The 21,489-nt window shown below is 48.4% G+C and overlaps 10 protein-coding genes across 10 annotated transcripts; 6 read left to right on the top strand and 4 right to left on the bottom strand.

The window, feature by feature from the left end:
• Positions 1 to 173: 173 nt before the first annotated feature.
• On the top strand, positions 174 to 2,468 carry N7447_006724 (putative ubiquitin fusion degradation protein (Ufd1); the record flags this gene model as incomplete). Its single annotated transcript, XM_057230986.1, has 1 exon — positions 174 to 2,468. One exon carries the CDS (start codon positions 174 to 176, stop codon positions 2,466 to 2,468), a length of 2,295 nt encoding a protein of 764 aa, XP_057086076.1.
• A 273-nt stretch (positions 2,469 to 2,741) lies between these two features.
• On the bottom strand, positions 2,742 to 3,838 carry N7447_006723 (transporter YIP1; the record flags this gene model as incomplete). Its single annotated transcript, XM_057230985.1, has 2 exons — positions 2,742 to 3,344; positions 3,491 to 3,838. The coding sequence occupies 2 exons, from the start codon at positions 3,836 to 3,838 to the stop codon at positions 2,742 to 2,744; spliced, it is 951 nt and encodes a 316-aa protein (XP_057086075.1).
• Positions 3,839 to 4,153: 315 nt separating this feature from the next.
• Positions 4,154 to 5,915, bottom strand: sam50 (SAM complex subunit SAM50; the record flags this gene model as incomplete). Its single annotated transcript, XM_057230984.1, has 4 exons — positions 4,154 to 5,358; positions 5,412 to 5,598; positions 5,689 to 5,805; positions 5,883 to 5,915. 4 exons carry the CDS (start codon positions 5,913 to 5,915, stop codon positions 4,154 to 4,156), a joined length of 1,542 nt encoding a protein of 513 aa, XP_057086074.1.
• Positions 5,916 to 6,155: 240 nt separating this feature from the next.
• On the top strand, positions 6,156 to 7,119 carry N7447_006721 (ubiquitin-conjugating enzyme E2; the record flags this gene model as incomplete). Its single annotated transcript, XM_057230983.1, has 3 exons — positions 6,156 to 6,182; positions 6,249 to 6,328; positions 6,396 to 7,119. The coding sequence occupies 3 exons, from the start codon at positions 6,156 to 6,158 to the stop codon at positions 7,117 to 7,119; spliced, it is 831 nt and encodes a 276-aa protein (XP_057086073.1).
• Positions 7,120 to 7,448: 329 nt separating this feature from the next.
• On the top strand, positions 7,449 to 9,609 carry N7447_006720 (uncharacterized protein; the record flags this gene model as incomplete). The annotated part of the gene is made up of 5 exons (XM_057230982.1): positions 7,449 to 7,491; positions 7,694 to 8,161; positions 8,261 to 8,571; positions 8,629 to 8,753; positions 8,811 to 9,609. 5 exons carry the CDS (start codon positions 7,449 to 7,451, stop codon positions 9,607 to 9,609), a joined length of 1,746 nt encoding a protein of 581 aa, XP_057086072.1.
• Positions 9,610 to 10,034: 425 nt separating this feature from the next.
• On the top strand, positions 10,035 to 11,132 carry N7447_006719 (holocytochrome c synthase CYC3; the record flags this gene model as incomplete). Its single annotated transcript, XM_057230981.1, has 3 exons — positions 10,035 to 10,109; positions 10,166 to 10,824; positions 10,883 to 11,132. The coding sequence occupies 3 exons, from the start codon at positions 10,035 to 10,037 to the stop codon at positions 11,130 to 11,132; spliced, it is 984 nt and encodes a 327-aa protein (XP_057086071.1).
• A 366-nt stretch (positions 11,133 to 11,498) lies between these two features.
• On the bottom strand, positions 11,499 to 13,656 carry N7447_006718 (ABC1 kinase family protein; the record flags this gene model as incomplete). The annotated part of the gene is made up of 3 exons (XM_057230980.1): positions 11,499 to 11,676; positions 11,734 to 13,076; positions 13,141 to 13,656. 3 exons carry the CDS (start codon positions 13,654 to 13,656, stop codon positions 11,499 to 11,501), a joined length of 2,037 nt encoding a protein of 678 aa, XP_057086070.1.
• Positions 13,657 to 14,235: 579 nt separating this feature from the next.
• On the top strand, positions 14,236 to 15,546 carry N7447_006717 (uncharacterized protein; the record flags this gene model as incomplete). The annotated part of the gene is made up of 2 exons (XM_057230979.1): positions 14,236 to 14,571; positions 14,623 to 15,546. The coding sequence occupies 2 exons, from the start codon at positions 14,236 to 14,238 to the stop codon at positions 15,544 to 15,546; spliced, it is 1,260 nt and encodes a 419-aa protein (XP_057086069.1).
• Positions 15,547 to 15,944: 398 nt separating this feature from the next.
• On the bottom strand, positions 15,945 to 18,285 carry N7447_006716 (uncharacterized protein; the record flags this gene model as incomplete). The annotated part of the gene is made up of 6 exons (XM_057230978.1): positions 15,945 to 16,034; positions 16,086 to 17,272; positions 17,327 to 17,461; positions 17,515 to 17,634; positions 17,685 to 17,819; positions 17,868 to 18,285. 6 exons carry the CDS (start codon positions 18,283 to 18,285, stop codon positions 15,945 to 15,947), a joined length of 2,085 nt encoding a protein of 694 aa, XP_057086068.1.
• Positions 18,286 to 20,162: 1,877 nt separating this feature from the next.
• Positions 20,163 to 21,020, top strand: N7447_006715 (Short-chain dehydrogenase/reductase SDR; the record flags this gene model as incomplete). The annotated part of the gene is made up of 3 exons (XM_057230977.1): positions 20,163 to 20,265; positions 20,326 to 20,680; positions 20,732 to 21,020. 3 exons carry the CDS (start codon positions 20,163 to 20,165, stop codon positions 21,018 to 21,020), a joined length of 747 nt encoding a protein of 248 aa, XP_057086067.1.
• Between the last annotated feature and the right edge of the window lie 469 nt (positions 21,021 to 21,489).

The following is a 21,489-nucleotide window of genomic DNA, read 5'->3' as shown; positions in this document are numbered from 1 at the left end:
AGAGAGAGAGATGGAAGATCCATCACCTCCACTATGGTATACAATAGGCGGAGAGAGAAGCGGTGGTCCTAAAGTATGAGAAATTGACTTTTGTCGCCTTCGCCGCTATTGTAGTCCGTCCCCACCTTATATTAAAGAATGCATTCTCTCTCTGATCATTATCAATATCCATCATGGCTCAAGATACTTTAGTCTGGTCATCCCAGCTGCTCGTCGCATCGCCAGACCGGGCATCTCGATTAACCGGTGACAAAATCACTCTACCACAATCTGCGCTCGAACAGCTGCTAGCCGCCGCTCCGCTTCAAGCTGTTTCCGGGAACTCTCGTGTACTCACTGCGTCATTCGATCCTTTCAACCACCATACCTTCGCCGCCGAATCGCGCGCTCGCCAAGAGGTTGAGCAGCGTCAGCAACAACTACCCCACCCGTTAATCTTTCGCATTGTCAATCCTCTGAATGGCCGGTTCATCTATGCGGGCATTCGGGAGTTCTCCGCTGAAGAGAATGAAGTCGCACTGAGTACATTGCTCAGAGACTCTCTCGATATCAAGGATGAAGAGTTTTTGGGCGAAAATGGCGAACCACGAGACCTGGCGGTGCCCCAGGTAGAAAGGGAACCCTCACGGATTGGCCCCACGGTCACAGTACATGCAAAGCAACTACCTAAGGGCACCTATGTTCGTCTACGTCCCCTAGAAGCTGGATACGATCCTGAAGACTGGAAAGCTCTTCTAGAAAGGTACCTACGGGACAATTTTACGACCCTCACGACGGGTGAGCTTCTGACAGTACCGGGGACCCGGAGCGAGTCATTCAGATTCCTGGTGGATAAGGTGTTTCCCGAAGGCGAAGGAATATGCGTGGTGGATACAGATCTTGAAGTTGACATCGTCGCATTGTCAGAGGAACAGGCCCGAGAAACGCTACAGAAGAGGTTGGAAAAGGCTTCACGCGCGCCGGGTACGAATAGTGGCAGTTCGATCGGTGGTATCCTCAGCGTTGGAGAAGATGTCATTGCCCAAGTCTTGCCTGGGGAATACGTGGATTATGAGCTTCGAGATTGGAATCGCCAGGATACTATTCAGATTGAGCTTACCACGGACAATCCAGAAGTGAGTCTTTTTGCTAGTCCTTTTTCTACTCGCCAAAGAAGTCGCCCGAGATCAGACATGCATGCCTTGGGAGATTTCTCGAGCCAGTCGCCCAAGAAATTCGTTCTTCGGCCCACGAATGTGGTCCTGGAAGACGCCGAGGCTCTCTATATAGCGGTCCACGTCGATGCTGCAAGCAGTGAATCATCTGATCTGCCGCAGCGGTCACCATCGCAATATCACCTGCGGATCACACTGAATCCAATGGATTCCTCGGTTAGTCGTAATGAGGCAGAAGAGTCCCACGAGCCTGGTGATGTGCAGTGCAGAAATTGCCAGCAATGGGTTCCTGAACGGACACTAGTTCTCCATGAAAACTTCTGTCTCCGCAATAATATATTATGTCCGCAGTGCCAGAATATCTTCCAAAAGCGGTCTTCAGAGTGGCAAAGCCACTGGCACTGCCCACACGACTCCGGCCATGGCAATGATGCCCCAAGCAAAGAAAAGCACGACACTATCTTCCACCAGGCATACCAATGCACCGACTGTGCTGGAGATTTCGAAGGACTTCCCAGTCTTGCGCAACATCGTACTACAGATTGTCCTGGGAAGTTGATTCTCTGTCAATTCTGCCATCTTCTCGTGCCACAGAAAGGCGATTCTGACCCTGATTTCGGCGACCCCGAAGTGATGCTTTCCGGTCTCACTCCACACGAACTAGTGGATGGAGGACGCACCACCGAATGTCATCTGTGTAATAAGATTATCCGATTACGGGACATGAACACCCATCTTCGTCACCACGACCTGGAACGCCTTTCTCGACCCGCGCCTCGCATGTGTATGAACGAAAATTGCGGCAGGACCTTGAACAAAGCCGGAAATGAGTCCGTTGGCTTGTGCAGTTTTTGTTTCGGACCGCTATATGTGGACACTTACGATCCAGAGGGTAAAGCACTGCGTCGTCGCATCGAACGCCGGTATCTCTCCCAAATGATGACCGGATGTGGAAAACCCTGGTGCCAGAATGAATATTGCAAAACGGCAAAGCAGAAAATGGCATCTGATTCCGGTCCTCCAACGGCGATTAGTGTGGTAGAAATCATGAAGTTGACGCGTCCACTTGTCGAAGCTCTCAATACGCAGCCGGATGTGCCTAACACGGCGCCTTTATACCTCTGTGCTGATGAAACAAGCCAACAACGTCGCAATCTGGCGGAGTTGATTGCAGCAGAGAGCACTGAAGGAAATGACAAAGGATATGATCTACCATGGTGTATTGCAGGAGCCGAAGCTGCGGGTGGCGACTTGGAGAGGGCGAGAGAGTGGCTGTCTAAATGGGCACCAACTCAGGGTGCAACGAGTACATGATGCTTCTAGACGGTGATGTAGGCATGATTTGACATGAGAATATGGGTTGTTTTGCATCAAGTGAAGGACTACAAAGCTTGCATTCAAGAAGACAGACGAATCTAATAACGCATAATGAATGATGTATAAACACAGCTGGAATTTCATAATATTCATGATTAAAATGCAAAGCCTGGTCTAGAATTAAGACACTAGACATCACAGCCACTAGCCTAAAGGACCACCCATGCAGCACATAGACAGAGAACGTGTCTCAATCAGAGCCCAACCTTTTCAAGCCGCACCTGTCTTCGCAGCCAGCGAGCCGGTGCCGCGCGAAGAGAAGATACCCATAATCCCAAAAACAACATAGAACAGAGCCAACGGATATGCCACCAAACCCCTCATGCCACTCATGCGCGCCACAGCGCAGAACATCCCCGACGAACTGTATGTGCACCAGCCAACGGCGGCAATAGTCAGGAGATAACCAAACATGGTGTCCATAGGAATCATGATACCAATGAGACTGGTAAGCACCAAAGGAAGGAAGCAGTAGCCCAACACGCTAGCGGAGCGGGGGAAGGTCAAAGTAGCAGAGAAATGGCCCGCGGCCGAGGCACCAGACATGGAGGGTTTGTGGTGGGGGTTGTAGTTGGTAGGGTCGGCGGCGTTGGGGGTTGGGACTGTGTCGAGAGCGGGGGACATGAGGCTGAGGATCAGATGCAAAGCGACAGTACCGAAAACGGCAACGCCGTAGATATAGCCGTAGAACACCTTGCCTGAGAGGAGGAGGAAAGTGCCGTACAAGACAATGTAGAGCAGAGCTCCATAAAGATCGCTATCGTCCATAAGGTGGTTATCGATAGAGGCAAAGGGGTTCAGAACAGTCAGAGTCTAGAGAATGAAACCGTTAGCATCCAATATCGGGCATTCATTGTAGACAGTAACAATTAAATTAAACCCGGGGTAAACGACAAGCCACCCGCAAGACCCAGACCCCACGTCCCCTGAACGCGCTCAATAAAATCAATCCCACTAACCTTGGTCCGGATATGTTCGAAGTTGACTCCTAATTCCTCAAGCAGCGGCGGTTCACCATCATACCCCTCTGTCCCAAATGCAGCTAACCAACCAGTCCTCAGGCCGCCCTGTTCGCCCATCCGTCCGCTGACGCCAGCGGCCTGGGACCCGAAGCCCCCATACCCACTACCGGCAGAGTAAGCCTGCGCGGAGGGATTGGGAGCTCCGCCAAAGCCGGCACCATAGGATGCTTGTGAGGGGGTTGTGTGACCGGAAACCGAGGAGTAGGATGAGGGGAAGAACTGGAGATTCTGTGGTGCGGAGCCCTGAGGGGTGTAGCCCTGCTGTTGTGGATAGTATTGGGCCATTGCCGCGACTGACGGCGTAAGTATCGGAAGGTCGCTGGTTTGCGTTTGGATAGAGGACGTACTTGGAGTTCTTGGGGAGTAGCGACTGGCTAAGGTATGGATTGTTGTAGGGCTTTGAAGCTCTAAATGGCCTCAATAACGTCGGATGACTAAGCGTCTAATCGGCCCGGGGCCCGGGCCCAGCGAACTAAACTCAAATGGCAGATGATGTCTTTCTTTTTAGAATGTTCAACGTTGATTTGGACTTGATTGGAATTGGTACAGAAATGTATAAGTGGTATGGTTGTATCCGCAAGAAATCTAACTTGCCAATGTTTACAGGAAATTGATACCGATGCCCAGCTGGAGCCCTTTGCGGCCTTCTTCACCCTTTCGCAACACCAAAGGCAACGAAAAGTTAAGCTCGAAGCGAGCCACAGGGTGGGCATACACAATACCAAAGCCAGCTGCCACACTGGGCAGTCCATTTTGTAGTTCAGAGAGAGTTGAGACCAAGGCATCCTGCACCTCACCATTAGTAGTAGGAGTGGCTTTCTGTGAGGTCTGCAGAGACAGCAAGCGGCCACCGTTCAAGAAGGCCTGGAACCGTACAGGCTTCTCAGCGCCAAGTCTGGGAAGCGGGAACAGCAGATTGGCGCTTCCGGCAGCGTACACATCACCGCCCAGTGAATCAACGCCCTCACGAGGACCCAGACCGCAGAGGCGGAATCCTCGGACATCAGTAGGCCCTCCAAGCTGGAAGCGGTCATTGACACGAGAAAGTTGAGGGCGGGGGTTGGACTCCAGTCCAAGAGGGTAGAGAAGACCGGCACGGAATCCAGTGGTGAGGCTGACGCCACTGTCACCCTTGATTCCTGGGATCGGAATAGGGATGGCACCTTGTGTCTCGATTTCCGACTTCCAGAAAGAGACATCGCCCTTGAGTGGGCCAAATCCGGCGAGCTCGTTGAACGCCTTGGCATAGTAGCCACGAGATGGCAGAAGGGCATTGTCCCGCTGGTCATTAACCCAGCTATGGAAAATGCTACTCTTCACGCTGTCACCTGCGTCTGCGCGGACGGTAGGAGAGGCATTCTCCGCAAGACCAGTAAGCTGTCTCCAGAACCCGGTGTATCCAAATTCGTGACGGTGGCCTGATTTGGATATCCATCGGAGCTTGCTCCAGCCACCCTTGAGAACCTCCTCGTGGCTTGCCCAAGACTTCTGGGTGGAGCTTGCAATACCGCCAATTTCTAGGCGGAAATCGGGATCACCCAAGATCGGAGTCTCGAATGCAGCCTGGTAAGCGGACCGTGTCCGGGTACCGAGCGAAGCGTTCAAGCTCAAAGTCTCGGCACCACCAAAGACATTGCGCCAGAGAAGGTTACCGTAGGCTGAGCCCTCGGCATTGCCCAAGTCTGTTCCAGTCTTCATCAGTACGCGAGGCTTCTCTCGCGTCGCCAGATGGACATCAATGTTGCGCATGCCATTTTGGCCTTGCGACTCATCCAGGTAGACCGAAATAGGCTGGTGGAATAGATCTGAGATGATATTAGTAGCCGCCCATCGTTACTATTATCCCGTCATCTCATACCGAAACGTCCAAGTTTATCTGCGGTAGCCGACACTTCCCGCAACGCTTCGGACAGTGTGTAGGGCCGACCCTTGTTTGCGCTCAAAAGCGGGCTCAAGTTGCGCTCAAGGAAGCTTCGTCGGGTATTAGGGGCACTGGTGACTTGAACAGAGGAGATGGTGCAGGGTAAAGTCGAGTTTTCGTCGATCTAATAGATATCGCGATCAGCCGGGGAACTCCGCAAGTAAATATGAATTGCCTGTTGTCATCCGCTGCTAGGGGGTTGAAAAGACCATACCAATTCAGCAAGTCGATTCTGGGCCTTTTGGTAAATAGCTTGCATGCGCTCGTTGACCGCTTGCTGTTGCTCTTCCAACACCTTGGGGTCTGCTCGCTGTTGCAAACGCTCGAAGACCTAGAAACGGAGATAAGTCAGTAGGGGGTCAACTGAACTTTCAGGTAGTCCATAAGCTGCCTGAGATATAAACTAACACTCTCGTCTCCTTCGGCAAAAGAGGAAGACATTTTTGCGGCTGCAATGGCCAGAACTTTCAGCCTCCGGGGAAATCGGGGTGCGCGAAACCCGCAGGATATGGAACCAACACGTGACCCCGCGAACGTGAGCGCCTGATTGCGGTAACCTTTGACTCCGCAACTTCTTTATTTCTTTCAATTTCTTTCCTCGGGTTTGCTTCTCGGTCATAAAACACCGATTTGTCTCATTTTGTTTTGCAAAATTTCTTGTTTCTGCTCATATCACCAAAGATGGCGACAAAGGCGGCTTTCAAACGGGTAAGTGGCCAGACCTCCAAGTCCAATCTGTTATCCGTGGATAGTGTCTAACAATACTTACTATAGCTCACTCGTGAATACCAAAATATCCAAAAAGATCCCACCCCATTTATCGTGACCCATCCATCTGAGACCAATATCCTTGAGTAAGTGATGAAATATCCCTCTCACATTGCCGCATTGCTGCAGAACTCCGAAGCTAACCTACTCTAGGTGGCATTACATCCTCACTGGACCTCCGGGAACTCCTTATGAAAATGGACAGTACTGGGGTACATTGATCTTCCCTCCCGAGTACCCATTCGCTCCTCCCGCCATCCGCATGCACACCCCCAGTGGCCGATTCCAACCTTCTACTCGATTGTGTCTAAGCATCAGTGACTTCCACCCGAAATCCTTCAACCCCGCCTGGGAAGTCTCAACTATTCTCATCGGCCTCCTTTCTTTCATGACCAGTGAAGAGATGACCACGGGAAGTGTCAGTGGTTCGGAAAGTGAGCGCAGAGTACTTGCCGCCCGATCTCGGTGGTGGAACTCGACTGGAGGAGGTTCTCATATCAGCGCCACCGCCGGTGTCACCCGAACTTCCAAGGGTATCAACAATGTCAAGGCCGGAGATGGAGGCTTGAAGTTCCGCACAGAATGGCCTGAACTTGACCAAGAAAATTGGGCTTGGATGAAAGAGCATCGCATCGATTCCACCACCGGCCAGATTTTACCTGACCCCGATGCGCCCACCAAGTGTTCCCCAGAGACTAGTGCTTTACGTCGACGACCTAACGGTAGTGCTCCTGGAATTGGTTCTGTCGTGGATGGTGGACACGTTGCGAGAGAGGCTGGTCAAGGCTGGGCTGGACGAAACCGAATCTGGATTTGTGTTGCCGTCTTCTTTGGCTATGCACTGATCTCACGACTATTGAGTGATATGCGAGCATGAGATTGGACTAGTTTTTTTTTTTTTAATGTTAGAATACCCTTTTTGTGATGTTTTATCCTATGGCCTTTTTTTTTTTTTCCTTTTTTGTTCCTCCAAGGTTAGCGGGTTGACAAGCATTAAACAGGCGCCATACTCAAGACGTTTACAATATAGAATGGAATGAACACTTTTTTTGCCAAATATAATTGTTACACCATTTGAGCACCGGATCTTCCAACTGAATCGGGCTTATGCTCACCCCGCATTGACATCGTAACTACGCTCCTTTTCTCTTCTAAATCCGCCTTCTCTATCCACACTTATTGGTCTTTTGCCTCTCTGGTCCTCGGATGGATCATCTGCAGCCTTTCACCTTTGGTTCTACTCATTCAGGTCAGTGCTTACTTTGATATATTGGGGTTTAAACTCTGAATCCCTGACTCTTTTGGACTTTGCCTCGGCCTCTTTTGACTCTATTGCGGTCAAAGGTCAAGTTCACTGTGCTCTTTCCTATTTGTCTATGAACTTTCCCCCCCAGCATAGAGTTGCAAAAAGAACTCCATCTTGAAGAGCTTGGACTGAAGTACCCGACTAGAACCCAAGGCCAAACCCGCGCCGCTAGATCGGCCTTCCTTTACATTCATCGATCACGACGATGACTTGACCTCCAAGAGGATTAAAGATGTCAATGCACGCAAGGCTATTCGCTCTCATGTTATGCGTGATGTACGCCGGCGCGAGAGACTCGCTGGGTTGAAACGGACATCCAGACAAAATCGTGGGCAATCCGGTTCTTCCAAGCCTACCGTCGATGAATCTGATGAACAAAGGCTGGTTTTGAGGGCTTCATCTCAGTCCTCTGCTTCGTCTTCCATACTGGACACAGACTCAGGAGACAGGTTTACCTCAATTTATCGAGGACGTCCTGTCAGGTGGTGTGCTGGTTATCCTTTGCCTCTCCATTCAAATCCTAATCCACCTACATCATGGTTTCTGGATCCTTTCTTTACGTTGCCCGGTACCAATGAGCTTCCTTCGATGGTTGCACACTTGGTGTACTACTGTACGTATTACTCATTCAGCGTTGTCCATTGTTCTGGTCGTTTTTAGGTGTTCTTGCTGCATGAGCCTCCCCAGAACTAGAGCTGACTACAGGGTGAAGGGAAAACCATATTCGTACCGATGACTTTCCCGAACACGAGCAAAGATTCAAACCAAGAAATGGAACTAATGGTTCGGTCCTCGTTCTCCGATCCCGGTAGTTTCTTTGGGTTGATGAGCATGTGCGCTGCACATCGAGCCGTTCTCGCAAGCCAGCGATCGGGTAATTGGGACTCGGTGCTTACCGACGACCCTGACTATTGTATGATGAGAGCAAAGTCCATTCAAGAGATGAGCGCCAAAGTACGGGATCCGAGTCGCAGACTAAGCAACGAGGCGTTTGATACCATAATCAACCTCCTCACTGGTTCGGTATGAATTCTGTTCGTGAATATTGGGTTGCAGTGCTGCGGTGTTGACATTCCACAGCTGATAATCGGAGAGTTCAGCGAGGTCCATACTCACCTCACAGGACTTAAAAGTATGGTTGATCTGCGGGGTGGAATAACAGATGAAAGTATTCGTTCTTCCTCTATGTTGTCTGCCATCATCACGTACGTGTGTGTCCGGTTCGCCTCTCTACTGAGTTCCGCTCACGGTTGATGAAATAGAACCGACATCAAGGCCGCCTCGGGCCTAATGACCAAACCCGTTTTCCCATTAACTTGGGATGCACAGCCAATCCCTTCGGAGATTCAACAGCGAATCAGACCACTGGCTTCGTCTCCTCTCAACAGACTAGGCACTGGGTTTTTTGCCAATACATTCCTTAGTCCACCCTTATTGAGAATTATAAGTGTGCTTCGGGACATGGTATTCTTTAGCGTCACTTATCAGACAAATCCTAATGTCATTAAACCAGGCGACCAAGACTTTTTCCGCATCCTGAATTGCGAAGCAGAGCATCAACTTCTCAGCTATATCTATGCAGAAGGTTCCCCCAACCCGGAGCCCAATCTTCATCCGATTGAAGCAGTCACTCGAGTGGCTTCTATTTGCTATCTCAATCATTTCCTGATTGTCTCGCCTTCATCATCTGGATTGGGTCGAGCCCTTACGAAACACCTCAAGACAGCATTGGATAGCTGCAAATTGTCTCTTCTTGTGGGATTACCAAATCAAACCTTTGGACTTTATGTTTGGGCATTATTCGTCGGAGCCCAAGGTGCCCTTGGTCAACCTGAGCGGCAGTGGTTTGTGGAGCGGCTGGCCCGTGTTGCAATGATATGTGGGTGGCAGTCGTGGGAGCAAATTTCGAAACTCATGGCTGAGTTTTTCTTTGTTGCGGCTTTGGACAGCTTGAATTGGCGTTCAGTCTGGGACGAAGCGATGACTGGGTTTGTGATATCCGAGTCGGAGGAACTGGAATTCTCTTCTCTTCTTGGAACGGGGACACTCTCCCTTGCTTAGTTCTCAATTGTGGGCACTTGTATATCCTCTACGGCAAAACCAGCAGTAATAGCAATAATAAGCCAAAAAAAAAAAAGGGTCAAAAGAAAGTACACGAAGTATATAAATGAGAGAGCACGGCCGCTGTTCTTAAGCATAAAACTTGATAACCTAATTTATCTAGCTCAAAATGAGATTTAAGATGTTATATGTAAGATAGCACTCCAATGTTCTTTTTATATGTCTTTCAATATACGAAGGATATAAAAAAAGGCCAGAAGTATAAAGCCAGGGCTATCCAGGTGGATTTGTTTACATCTCACCGCTTTAAGCTTGACCTATCATGTGGCAGCTTTATGTCATCCAAAAAAAAGTCCGCTCCGGTCTTTTGTCGCGTTCGATTTCGCCTTGGATTTTATCAAAATTTCTTTGCTTCATACTTCAAAATGGGTTGGTTTTGGGCAGACTCTCCACAGACTTCCGTCTCGATCCCACATGCGTCTTCAAATGCATCACCTCCGGTTTGTTTTGCGCATCTTGCACAGCTTGGATCATTTAGACTGACTCTTATCTAAAGCCGGGATGTCCGATGCATGAATCAGGCTCAAAACCCTCGCCCTTGCCAGCACCTGCTGCTGAACTCCCCAGCAGTTGCCCCATGAAATCGAAAGATTCTCCATTCTACTCAGCCCCAAAATCAACACCGGTGCAAACACCGCAGCCACCTGCCAACGCCGCGCAGCCTTCGACCCTGTCAAAGCTTAATCCTTTGAACTATATGTTCTCGTCTATTTCCCAAGAGCGCGCCGCCAATCAAACCGTTGATCTTCCCGTTGAACGCGAAGGTTCTTCAATCCCAAGAGGGGACGGCGAAGGCAACTGGGAGTATCCGTCTCCACAACAGATGTACAACGCCATGTTGCGCAAAGGACACACAGACACACCCCAGGATGCGGTGGAGTCGATGGTTGCAGTGCACAACTTCCTGAATGAAGGTGCCTGGGATGAAATCGTGGGATGGGAGCGCGTATTTGCCAAGGGTCTCAAGTCTGGATGGCAACACTGCCGGCGCGGCGAGGAGAATCTGAGCATGGACTTAACTTATGCAGACGAGAATGGTAAATTCGATTTGACCTCCGAACCTCGCCTACTCCGATTCCAGGGTCGGCCGCAAGAGTGGTCACCTAAGGCACAGATATACCAGGCACTGAGCTGGGCCTACCCAAGCAAGTTTGAGTAAGGACTGCCTTCGCGGTATATATACTAAGAAAAATGCTGACTCTAGGCCCAATAGGACCAGCCCTCCGTTCGACCGCCACGATTGGTATATCATCCGCCAGACACCTTCGGGTCCGAAGGAAATTCGATATGTCATCGATTACTACTCTGGGGATCCAGATCCCCACGGGCTGCCAGTCTTCCACCTTGATATCCGCCCTGCGTTGGATACACCGACGGCTGCTGTTGAGCGCTTAATGAGATGGGGAGGTGATGTCTGGTGGAGGGCTAGCGGTGCAACTGTTCGTGAACAGGCTTCGCGCTAAGAGTGCTTGACAGCTGCAACAACCAGACCGTCTACTTCTCCACTCCACTCTGTAATTATTCGAAGGCATGGCGCTGGCGTTCCATTGCTTATCTTCTCCTGTGCTTGTACGATGTTTATCTTCTTCCCTCTTGTCCTATATCACAGCCTCGGTCTCCGTTATCCTATGAAAATGGACATATGATAATGATCTCTTTGCATTAATTTTACTTTCCCCCCAAACATCAGAGGTTTCACGTTTGCTTGCAGATTTCTTTAAAATGAAGTGTATCTTTCTAAAATATCATTCAACAGACATGCCATCTAAGCTCATATCAACCGTGAAGAATTGGGCGTGTATGGTACAAAAGAAGAATGGCAAATGGTCTTATATATTAGGGGACAGTTGGTCGTACTTGACGCAATGCTCAACACTCTCGATGCTGGCCTGCAGCATTCCACGAGCTTCCAGGCCGAGCCAAACCCAGAGCATTGAGTAGTCGCCCGAGCGCACAGTTTGCAAGAATGAACTTCCTGATCCCAATTGTCGTAGTATAGGAAGAGCACTAGACAAGTCAGCTTTAGTTAAACAAGTCAAAAGCCCCACGGAGGAGAAAACTCACCTTTTGAACAGATCTAGGTTGGGGTTCAAACTACGTCCTATTCCTTCAAGCAGGAGACATGAAATAACGACGTTGACAAAATCTCCTTCAAACCGAACGTGATGCCCGCGGACCATAGTCAATACCTCACTGAGGATATCGCCAATCTTGACACTCCCCAGAGCAAAGGTTCGAGATTTGATACCTAGGACCAAATGCTGCATTTTTAGCGCAAATATCTCCGGATCAATGACCTCTTCCGGTGTTCGACATCGCTCGACCATAAGCTGACCGGCCCTGTATCCGTCAAATTCAGCAATAGCTCGAAAGAGGTCGAGGAAGTTCCGCCGGTTGGTCTCATTTAGTTGGGTGACAAGACCGGTGTCGATAAATATCAACTGCGGTCGATACCCTTCGTCATTGAGCTGGGAAAGAGCAGCCTTCCAATCCTCAGGGTCATTGAGAGTCGGGCGTAACCGCTTAAGGACTGCTTCTGTCACATCAAGTTCGGCCCGCGTCGGGGCATCGAATGCACGCGAATGCTTTCCAAGGGAGAGGTCTAGCTCGCTGGGCCGGTAGAAACGAACCATGATGTTCCCTGGATGGAGATCGGCATGGACAAAGTTATCTATGAGTAGCATATGCAAAAATGCATCAAGGCCTTCATTGGCAATATCGTGCTGATATAAACCCCCTCCAATATCCAAGAAGGTGGCTAACGGGATGCCTTGGGCAAACTCCTCAACCAACACCTCACGAGTGGTGTATTCTAAGTATGGGTATGGGAACCAAGCAGTAGTGCGAGAATTGAATTTCTGGCGGAATATGACGAGGTTGGCGGCTTCAATCCGAAGGTCCAGTTGTAGCTTCATCATTTCACCAAACTGTTGTACTTCATCGGGGAAAGACAGCCAGTGCATCGTGGGGATGACATTGATCAAGTGAGCGAAAAATGACATGATACGTAAGTCTCTATGTATCATTTGTTCAACCCGGGGGTGCTGCACCTTAATCGCGACATATGATGATGGCACCCGCTGCGGGGAACTCTTGACTAGCACGTCGACATTTTTCCGGACCTTCTCCCCCAGCGTTGGTGGTTCGATGCCCAATTCTTCTTCATTGGTTACAGCAAGGCTCGGTTTCAACTTCGCCTTGTAGACCTGTGCAATCGCTCCAACTCCCAGCGGTTCCTCCTGGAACTCTTCGAATATGTCCTCGAATGGTAGTCCATTGAATGCTTTGCGGATGATGCGCTTCGTTTGGTGAAGTGAGTGAGCGGGGGCATTAGAGTGAAGTGACGACATTATGCTGCACATTTCCGGTGGGAAGATATCTGTTCGTGAAGCAGCCCATTGGCCGAGCTATTTAAGAAGTCAGCTTGTCTGTTCAATGGACAGTTCTTCGCCAACCAAGATATCAGCTTACCTTGATGAACGCAGGACCAGCCCGCTCCATTGCCTTCACCAAGAACCGATACCACCACAATGTGCCAGACCGCGCGCCATCCCGGTCCTGCACTTTGTGACCAAGCCAGATGGCGGGCACCGTGGCGACAACCGGAATGAATATGACGGCAAGGTGAACGAAGCGTATCCCTGTGGCAATAGGGTCATAGACATAACAGTAAAAATAGACCCATATTGTCTGGCAGAGCTTCGAGAGGCCTTGCGCGTTGGGTGAAACCGTCTTTCGGACCTCTTCGCGCGAAGCCTCCAGCATCTGCATTTCCGCGGTCTTGTCGTGGCCATCATTCTCTTCCGCCAGTTTCAAAAAGGCCGCTGGTGCCAGAGTAGCCATGAGTACTCCAGCTATGATGGGAGCCCTTGGCGGGGTGCCTTTTAGTAGTTGCCGAGGCCATGGCGGGCGACTGAAATGTTGTTGGGGGAGACGCGGAAGTCCGCGTTTGAGACAAAAACGGCCAAAGAGACCGGCCACCCTCATGTTATCATGCAGACGTATAATATTAACATAGAATGATAAAGTTGGTAGAAAAGTAGAAATAAAGACTAGTCTCGGTTCTTGGTCAAGATGGACGATAAGCTTGGAAACACGTGCTGCGACGTCATGTCGAGACACATGCAAACGAGACAACCCCCATACTAATATCAACGCATATGTATATAACTTGTACAATATGCACAAAGTTATTTATGAAGGCAAATCTATGCATTATACGTACATCAATGGCTTTAGGCCCTAATTAATTCGAAGTCGTCAACGCCTACATTCCACAGCCACATTCCTCGTCCTTTGTCCGCTTGCCGTCAACCATAACTAAATCCGGCAATGTACACGGCAGTCCCTAGCTCTTTGTCAAGGGCGAAGAGTTGAGGGGGTCGATCTTGTTTTATAGCGGTTTGTGTTAGTGGCTGGCTGCTACGATTCAAGTCCCGAAAACGGACCATCAAGCTTTATTCAAACAACCGGAAAGATGGTCTCACTCGACATTAAACCGGGACATGATGCCCATAATTTCACAATGGATTTTCCATCACCTTCGGTTCCCCAAACAATTGCCAGATGGTACGAGAGCTGTTAATTATGGGTCGTACCCAGAACCTTCGCGATGTCGAGTCCAACAATGAGAACAAATCCTCAAACTGGCGTGATTGGACCCTTCTCCTTCTATGGGGCGTTATTGGCTATGCGTGCATTATTTTGACGGTGTTGGCCTACCTCAACCCGGGGCTTATACTCTTTGATGTCTCTTCATTACTGTTTCGCAAGGAGATTTCTCCATTCTTTGCATTCTCGCACGGAACGGGTCATTACTCTAAGCCGCAGGGCTTCAAGATAGTCGCTTTAGTTCCGTTCCATTACCATGAGCGTACAGCAATCTTGGACTGCTATTTGCAGGTATGCACAATGTTGCCATTACCATATGGATTAACTCTAACTCTATTCCAGAAAAATTTAGTCCATAATAATGGATTTCTGGATCAGGTCGTCTTTGTGCCGCAGACCGATGACGCCGTCAGCATGGAATGGCTGTACTCTATTGTGAACCAAACACCCGAGTATTCTATCTCTTCTCGCGGCAATGAAATGGAGTGGAAAGTTGCAAATGATAATGTGATGTACATCCGAATCGATGGGGATATCATATTTCTGGAGGATAACGCTATTCCAACCATCGTCAAGACGAAACTCGACAATCCAAGCACGCTGATGGTATCGGCCAATGTGATAAATGAGGCAGCTCTCGCATCTCTTCACAGTCATCCGGGAACTGCACTCCCATACCTGCCTGAATTATACCACGTGAAACAACCATCCCGATCAAAGTCGCAACTGAAACATGACTGGCGCGCTTCCAGTCTTCCACGCTGGCAGGGCCCGCTGAGCTTCAAAGTACGCAAAGACTTTGAGCCGCCCTTTGAAGGGCATCGCTGGCTACTTCCTAGAGATGCAGGCTCCGGTCAAGATCCTATCGCGAGATCCGTATATACCGAAACTGGTCCGACCCTGCATGATTGGACTGTTGGTGCACAGCAGCATTACTCCTTCTTGCACCACCTAGAAGACAATGATTTAGGCCGTTACAAGTTTCCGATATGGGTCGACCCGACCGAGCCCATCAGCGATAACTTTGGGTGCTTCTGGGGTAATGATGCAGTGGATTTGCACCGTATTTTCCGCAACGGCAACCAAAACAGATCCTCCCACAATTGGAATATGTCAGATGGCTCTCGTCCACATGTCATTATAGATGGCAAGGGCATTGTTTCACATTATTCTGCTCGCCAAGGTGCGGCTGGCCTGGACGCTACGGACCTCATAGCTCGTTACCGGGCATATGCACAGGAGAAAGTGTGTTTGCAGACTGAGTGATCTCCAAGCCCCTGGGCATCGGATTGTGTCCGTTAATAGAAATTACATGTACATACATATACGTATATACCCAATGGTTTTGTTCAACTTTTGCACGTCTACAACTGGGTGCTTATAACGGATTAGATTCTTTGTGCTCGGGTGCTCGAGCTATCTCTATATCTACAGCAATATTTCACTTGAAGTATTTTGTTTCCAGGGATACATACAGCGAGAAATGTCCTTGCTTTTTCCGTCCCTGTGAAGAGGTATTTTATGGGCTTCTTTTCGGTCCGTTTTTAGACTATGTTAGTTTCACAGTCTAAACCAGAGCACATATTTGATCGAGGCATAACCTCATATGCAACCATGATGACACTTGTGTTCCAAATGCAACATATCATGTAGGAGCTCTTCAACTAAGCATCTGTTACAGCCTTCAACTGCGATGCATTGACCTTCACCAAGTCTTCCAGCATATCTCTATAACCGACAGGAAGTGCACCAGACTATTTTCCGGTTAGAAAATGTCTAACATTGTTCTAGGACAGGAAACTTACCTCGTTCGTTAGCAGTTTTTGCACGAGCACAAAAGCATTGTCACGGTCTTTGGTCTCTTGCGACTTGTCTGTCTCCTCGGCATTATCTTGATTGGGAATGCCCTCGCCCAAGGTCGTCTTAAGCAACTCGGTAACCTCTGTCTTGTGCAAGCAGTCCACAACGGCAGCACAGCCGAGTCTGTTTGTCGCCATTAGAGCCAGAGCAAACCAGCCTTCACTGCGAACGACAGGCCATTGAGTCTGCGTGATCATCGCACCTACTGGTAGCGAAACACCCTTGTGCAGGGTGTACAGCCGGTCAAGCAAGGACGTTGCTTCTTCATCTCCATCGCGAGCCTTAGGGCTAACAGTCCGACAGATCGAAGCAACTGTCCGTCCGATTTCAGTCTTGATTGGTGTGGAGTCTGTTTTCTCGAAAAGAGACAGGAGCAGAGAGAGATAGGTCCGTTGGTGAGCCGGAGAATCAGTATCTTGTGAGAGAGGAGCTAGGAGATAGGAGATGTTATCCATCGAGGAGATAATCACTTGTCGCGCGATACTTGCAGCCGAGAATTGAACCTGCGGAACAGATTCATACGCCCATAATCGTGAAATGGCAGGGATGATACCAGCCTCTCCAAGAATGGCTCTGTTGTCGCCGGCAATTGCAAGATTCTTCAGGAAACCAAGCGAAGAGTGTAGGACCGCACCACGGGCATCGCCCTTGAGAACGGATATCAATTCTTCGTGGATTTTGAGGTCCCTGACCATCATCTGGCAGACTTCGTCGGACCGGGCGAGATTTCCAAGCATGACACAGGCGCAGATCTGAAGTTGATCTTCGGTTGCAACCACCCATGACTTCAAGGTCTGTGAAAGAGGAGAATCAAGGGGGTAGTATTGGGCGAACAATGGTGATGCTGATACCTCAGCCAAAGCCTGGTTAATTTTGAGGCGGAGCTGCGCGAGAGCCTTAACGTCTTCGCTCAAAGAAGAATCTATCACAATCGAAAATGAGTGGCGCAGGACATCCACCACGCCTTCTACCATTCCGTTTGACACACAGATATTCTGGAACTTTTCTTTTTCTAGGTAAGCAGCAAGAGAAGTTGCCAATGACGAGAAATGCGCAAAATCAAGAGTCTCATCAATGGCAAGGTCCATCAGCAGTAGAATTGTTCCGTCGGGAGAGTTCTCAATGCCTTCGGCTGTAAATTGTACGTTAGATCAGAAAACAAGACCGAGGTTGAGATGAAGCATACCTTGTTCTGAGGCTAACTCGATCAAGTCATATGAGAAATGAAGTAGGGCCTCATTGTCTTCGATCTCACCATCTTTGATCAGCTTTAATAAGATGTAAGCTGTCCGATTAGCAGCCATTTGCGCATGTGCTGGTTCTGATATTATATTAGCAAGACATGTATCACCATCCGGTTCTGTTTGAACATACTGTAATCCATGCAAATGTTGTAGATGACCGGAATGGCAACAAAAATCAAATCTGGATCAAGGAAGTATCGAATGATAGCAAGAGTATAGTTTCCCTTGACAACAATCTCCCTATTCTCATCTGCATCAAAATTAGTTATCTGGGAATTGATATAACCAATTGCTGCATACCTGTATCGGCACAGGAGTTTCCAATAACTCGCAAAGAGTGAAGCAACAAGCTGGTATCAATTTCGCCTTTGAAAGAAACCACATCCAGGAAGAAATTCAGAACACCAGATTGACCAAATGGAGCACGCCATGAGGCTAAATCATAATTAGCAAGTCATAAAATTGTGGCTAGGGTTGACCCACGATCTCTGCTACCATCCGCAATAACCTCGGTAGCTTGAACCAAGTACTCGGAGTTACAAGCCCAGAGCTTTTGTAGAGTAGCCCTCACGCTTTGCAGGATCTCGGCGTCCCGTCGCCCGCATTTTTCGTTTGCATCGGCCTCTTCAAGGGATGCATGAAGCTCCTTGAGGTCGAAGCTATTTCCAGCTTCGTCAGCCTCCTGGGCCTTTTCAATGACCTTTCGTAATTCACGGAACATCTCCTGTTGCTCTTCCGACTCAATGGTTTCCGTGCGGGGCGGTAATGAGGAAGAAACCCCCGGTAGATCCGAGAGAATACGTTTGGCAGAAGGCAATTCCAAATCAGCTTTTTTCGATACTGAGCGGCCGACATCTCCATGAGCGGCCAGCTGGGCGGTAGATATACCCGGGGAAGCCATCGTGCCGAATCGAGGTCAGATAGTTGCCTCCGGAGTGTGGGGTGATTTTAAAGGGTCCGTGTGGACTTGAAGGTATGAAGATATGGATTCCTTCCCTGAACAGGAAAAGCCCTCTTAGCTAGATGGAGGAGCCTAGATGGCAGCCTGTTGACCCCGTCGCAACAATTCAAACACTGTGAGCAAACAGCGTTTACTCCGATGTGAGAGAGTATTGGTGGCTTTTAATTAGGCAACAAGAGTCCAGAATGGTTGATTGATCCGAGTGGAAGATGACTTTCTCACCAGAAATATCGCAGGTACAAAGTAAGTTTAGACTCTTCGTGAAGGAGAGAGGGAGTGTGCTGCCTGAGGTCGACTCAGGCACCAATCCCGTTTAGGTTAGGCCTGGTAGTTATTGTACGGAGCATGCTATGTGCGTAACAGCAGAGGGAAAAGGAGGATAAATTGTAAATATATATACATATATGTATATATATATATATCTAGGTGATATTTAATAAAATGTGTTTCCAGGGGTTTTCTTTCTCTCACAGATTTTTGACTCTATTGATAGTTAGGCAAAAATACAGAGATCGGAGGGGGAAAAATTTTATAAGCAAAAAAAGATGGAGCTGCGCGGAATCGAACCACGATATTCAAGGAATGAATCATGATAATTTCCCGGTTAGGGAGAATTACATAAGCTTGATGGACTAACCATTATCCTACAGTTCCTTAACCAGTAGCCTATAGCTTCTAATTTTGGGAAAGAGCTCCGTTAACAATGTTCGTGTTTCGAAATCCTTCAATCTTAGTATGTGGGAAAATTGCATACTGTACATGTTCACAAATAAAGATATTGAGTATTCCAAAACGGCTCAATTCAATGCTCAGCCAGCGTTATCTCATAGTTTAGCTCCTTTATTTTTTGCCCATTGAAATTTTCAAGGTAACAAATCCATAAGGTCATTCCTTGGCGTAGGGTCTAGGGCACGTTCGGGAACGTGATCTCGGGTTCCCGTTGTCTCAATGTTATATATCTTACTATTGCTAGCAATTACGGCTGTTTCTGGCTTCAAAAATAGTCATTGTTGGTTATTGGTCTCACATTTCTCACATTCTGGCTATAAACTATATGCCTATCGTCAAATTTACTTTCACAATATGAATCCGACAGCAGCAAACTACAACATATTCTTTTTAACCCGGGAATATCGGGCTTATCTCGGTAATATAGTTATCAGTTTTAGGTTATACATAGAAAAGTTGTCTTCACAAATTAAGCCTCTTACCGCTCTCTCTCTCTCTCTCTCTCTCGGCCATCAACCTACCTATAAAGCCGAGAACGGGAGTAAATTTCTCAAAAAAGACATCTCAACGGAATATCTGAGAAGACCACTGAGAAGACAGCTGAGTTGACCACCAAAGAGACATTACAACGCCGCATAAACGGCCAACTATTCTTGTAACTATACAAATGGATATACGCGCTGATAGCCGCTTTCCCCTTTCAAGATAATATAAATACATAGATCAATTAGTGCTCACGCAATTATCTATTGAAATAGTGATAGTTCAGCTTTCCGGGCTTGGAGATGTAGGTGGCAGGGATCACCTGAATTTGTAATCGGATGATCGAGCTATGGCCTCCAGCTTCCAATCTCCGGAGGTAAGAGACTAAATATGAGATACGTATGGATTGATAATCGACAATGCCTGTTTGATTCTCATCTAAAAGTATATATAAGGGTACACTGAGTCGGATATCTGTAGGATATTATACTTCAGTTTCACTACATTTGACCGAACTCACTCCGAGTCAAATCAGTCACTGCAGATTCTCAGTGTCTTTTCCCATATCTCATCATTGCGAATCAAAAGGATTGTTGTAATCCGCCATGGCCCCGACTATTGTCTTCATCACCGGTGCCAATCGCGGCTTGGGCCTAGGGCTTGTCAATAGTTTCATTGCTAAACCGAACCATGCAATTTTCTCATTTCGTCCCTTCCATTTTGGGGCAGTCCCTGACACCGAACCACCCCCCCGATAGATCATTATAGCTGCCGTCCGTGACCCAGCGCACTCGACCGCCCAGATACTTGTTGGGCTCCCCGGAGGCCAGGGTAGTCGTGTTATAGTAGCCAAGTATGAAGCGGGGACTGAGCAGTCTGCCTTTGATGCGGTCAAAGAAGCAATCAATCAGGAAATCAGCCACCTCGACATCGTTGTCGCTAATGCTGGCATTGCCAAATTGTATCCACTCGTCAAGGATGTCAAGCGGGCCGATATAGTCGAGCATATTGATGTCAACGTCTTAAGTGCCGTGTCGTTGTACCAAGCTACACGCGATCTGCTGCAGAAGTCAACTGGAAAGCCGATCTATGCCATTATGGGATCTGGAGCCGGTGTTCTCGCGTATGTCTGCTCGAATCCGGGACACAGTAAATGTCAGCTAATTATCTCTAGACGCCAACCTCCTGTCCCAAGTGCGGCGTATGATGCATCCAAATCTATCATCAACTGGTATGGTGTTCGGATCAACGCCGAGGATGAGTGGCTTAATGCGTTTGTTTTGGATCCCGGCTGGGTGCAGACCGACATGGGCAATGAAGCTGCGCGGGGTTGGGGGTTGGAGGAGGCGCCTGACACCCTCGAGAAGTCCATTACTGGGATGGTTGAGGTTCTATGCAAGGGAACTAAGGAACAGTATGGTGGCAAGCTCGTGCTCTACTCAGGTGAGGTTCAGCAATGGTGATCATAGTTTCATAGATCATGGATAGATCGAGACGCATTGAATCTAGACCAAGGTTCATGAAGTTCTCTTGCAATACAAGATATGTTAGAATCTACTACCATATTAGTGACTCTAGCCCCTATGACAATGGTCAAATATGAAAGAGTATGTATGCTGTAGTATGTGCATTTTATAAAGGCGGAGCGCTGGACCTCAGGAGGCGATTATTGCTTATGTAAAATGCTTCGTGCTCAAAGTGGAAGGGTAGATATTAGGTACTGCGTACAACAGTATATTCTTCTCTCTTTTTTTGATCTTTCTATATTTCTTCTCAACATATGAAAGAAATAGATCTAGACAAATAGACATATTTTTTTAAAACAAATCCCATACATATGGGAACGGTCTAGAATCCAAATTCCTTAAATATCGCCATAGACTTGGCAGGTACACAAGACCAGTGACCCAGTCCGGGCGCCAAGAAGCGCAT

The sequence above is a fragment of the Penicillium robsamsonii genome, assembly GCF_028829455.1.
Source record: "Penicillium robsamsonii strain IBT 29466 chromosome Unknown utg000003l_segment0_segment0, whole genome shotgun sequence".
NCBI lineage: Eukaryota > Fungi > Ascomycota > Eurotiomycetes > Eurotiales > Aspergillaceae > Penicillium > Penicillium robsamsonii.
The sequence above is the reverse complement of the archived record's forward strand: the minus strand, read 5'-3'. Positions and strand labels throughout refer to the sequence as shown.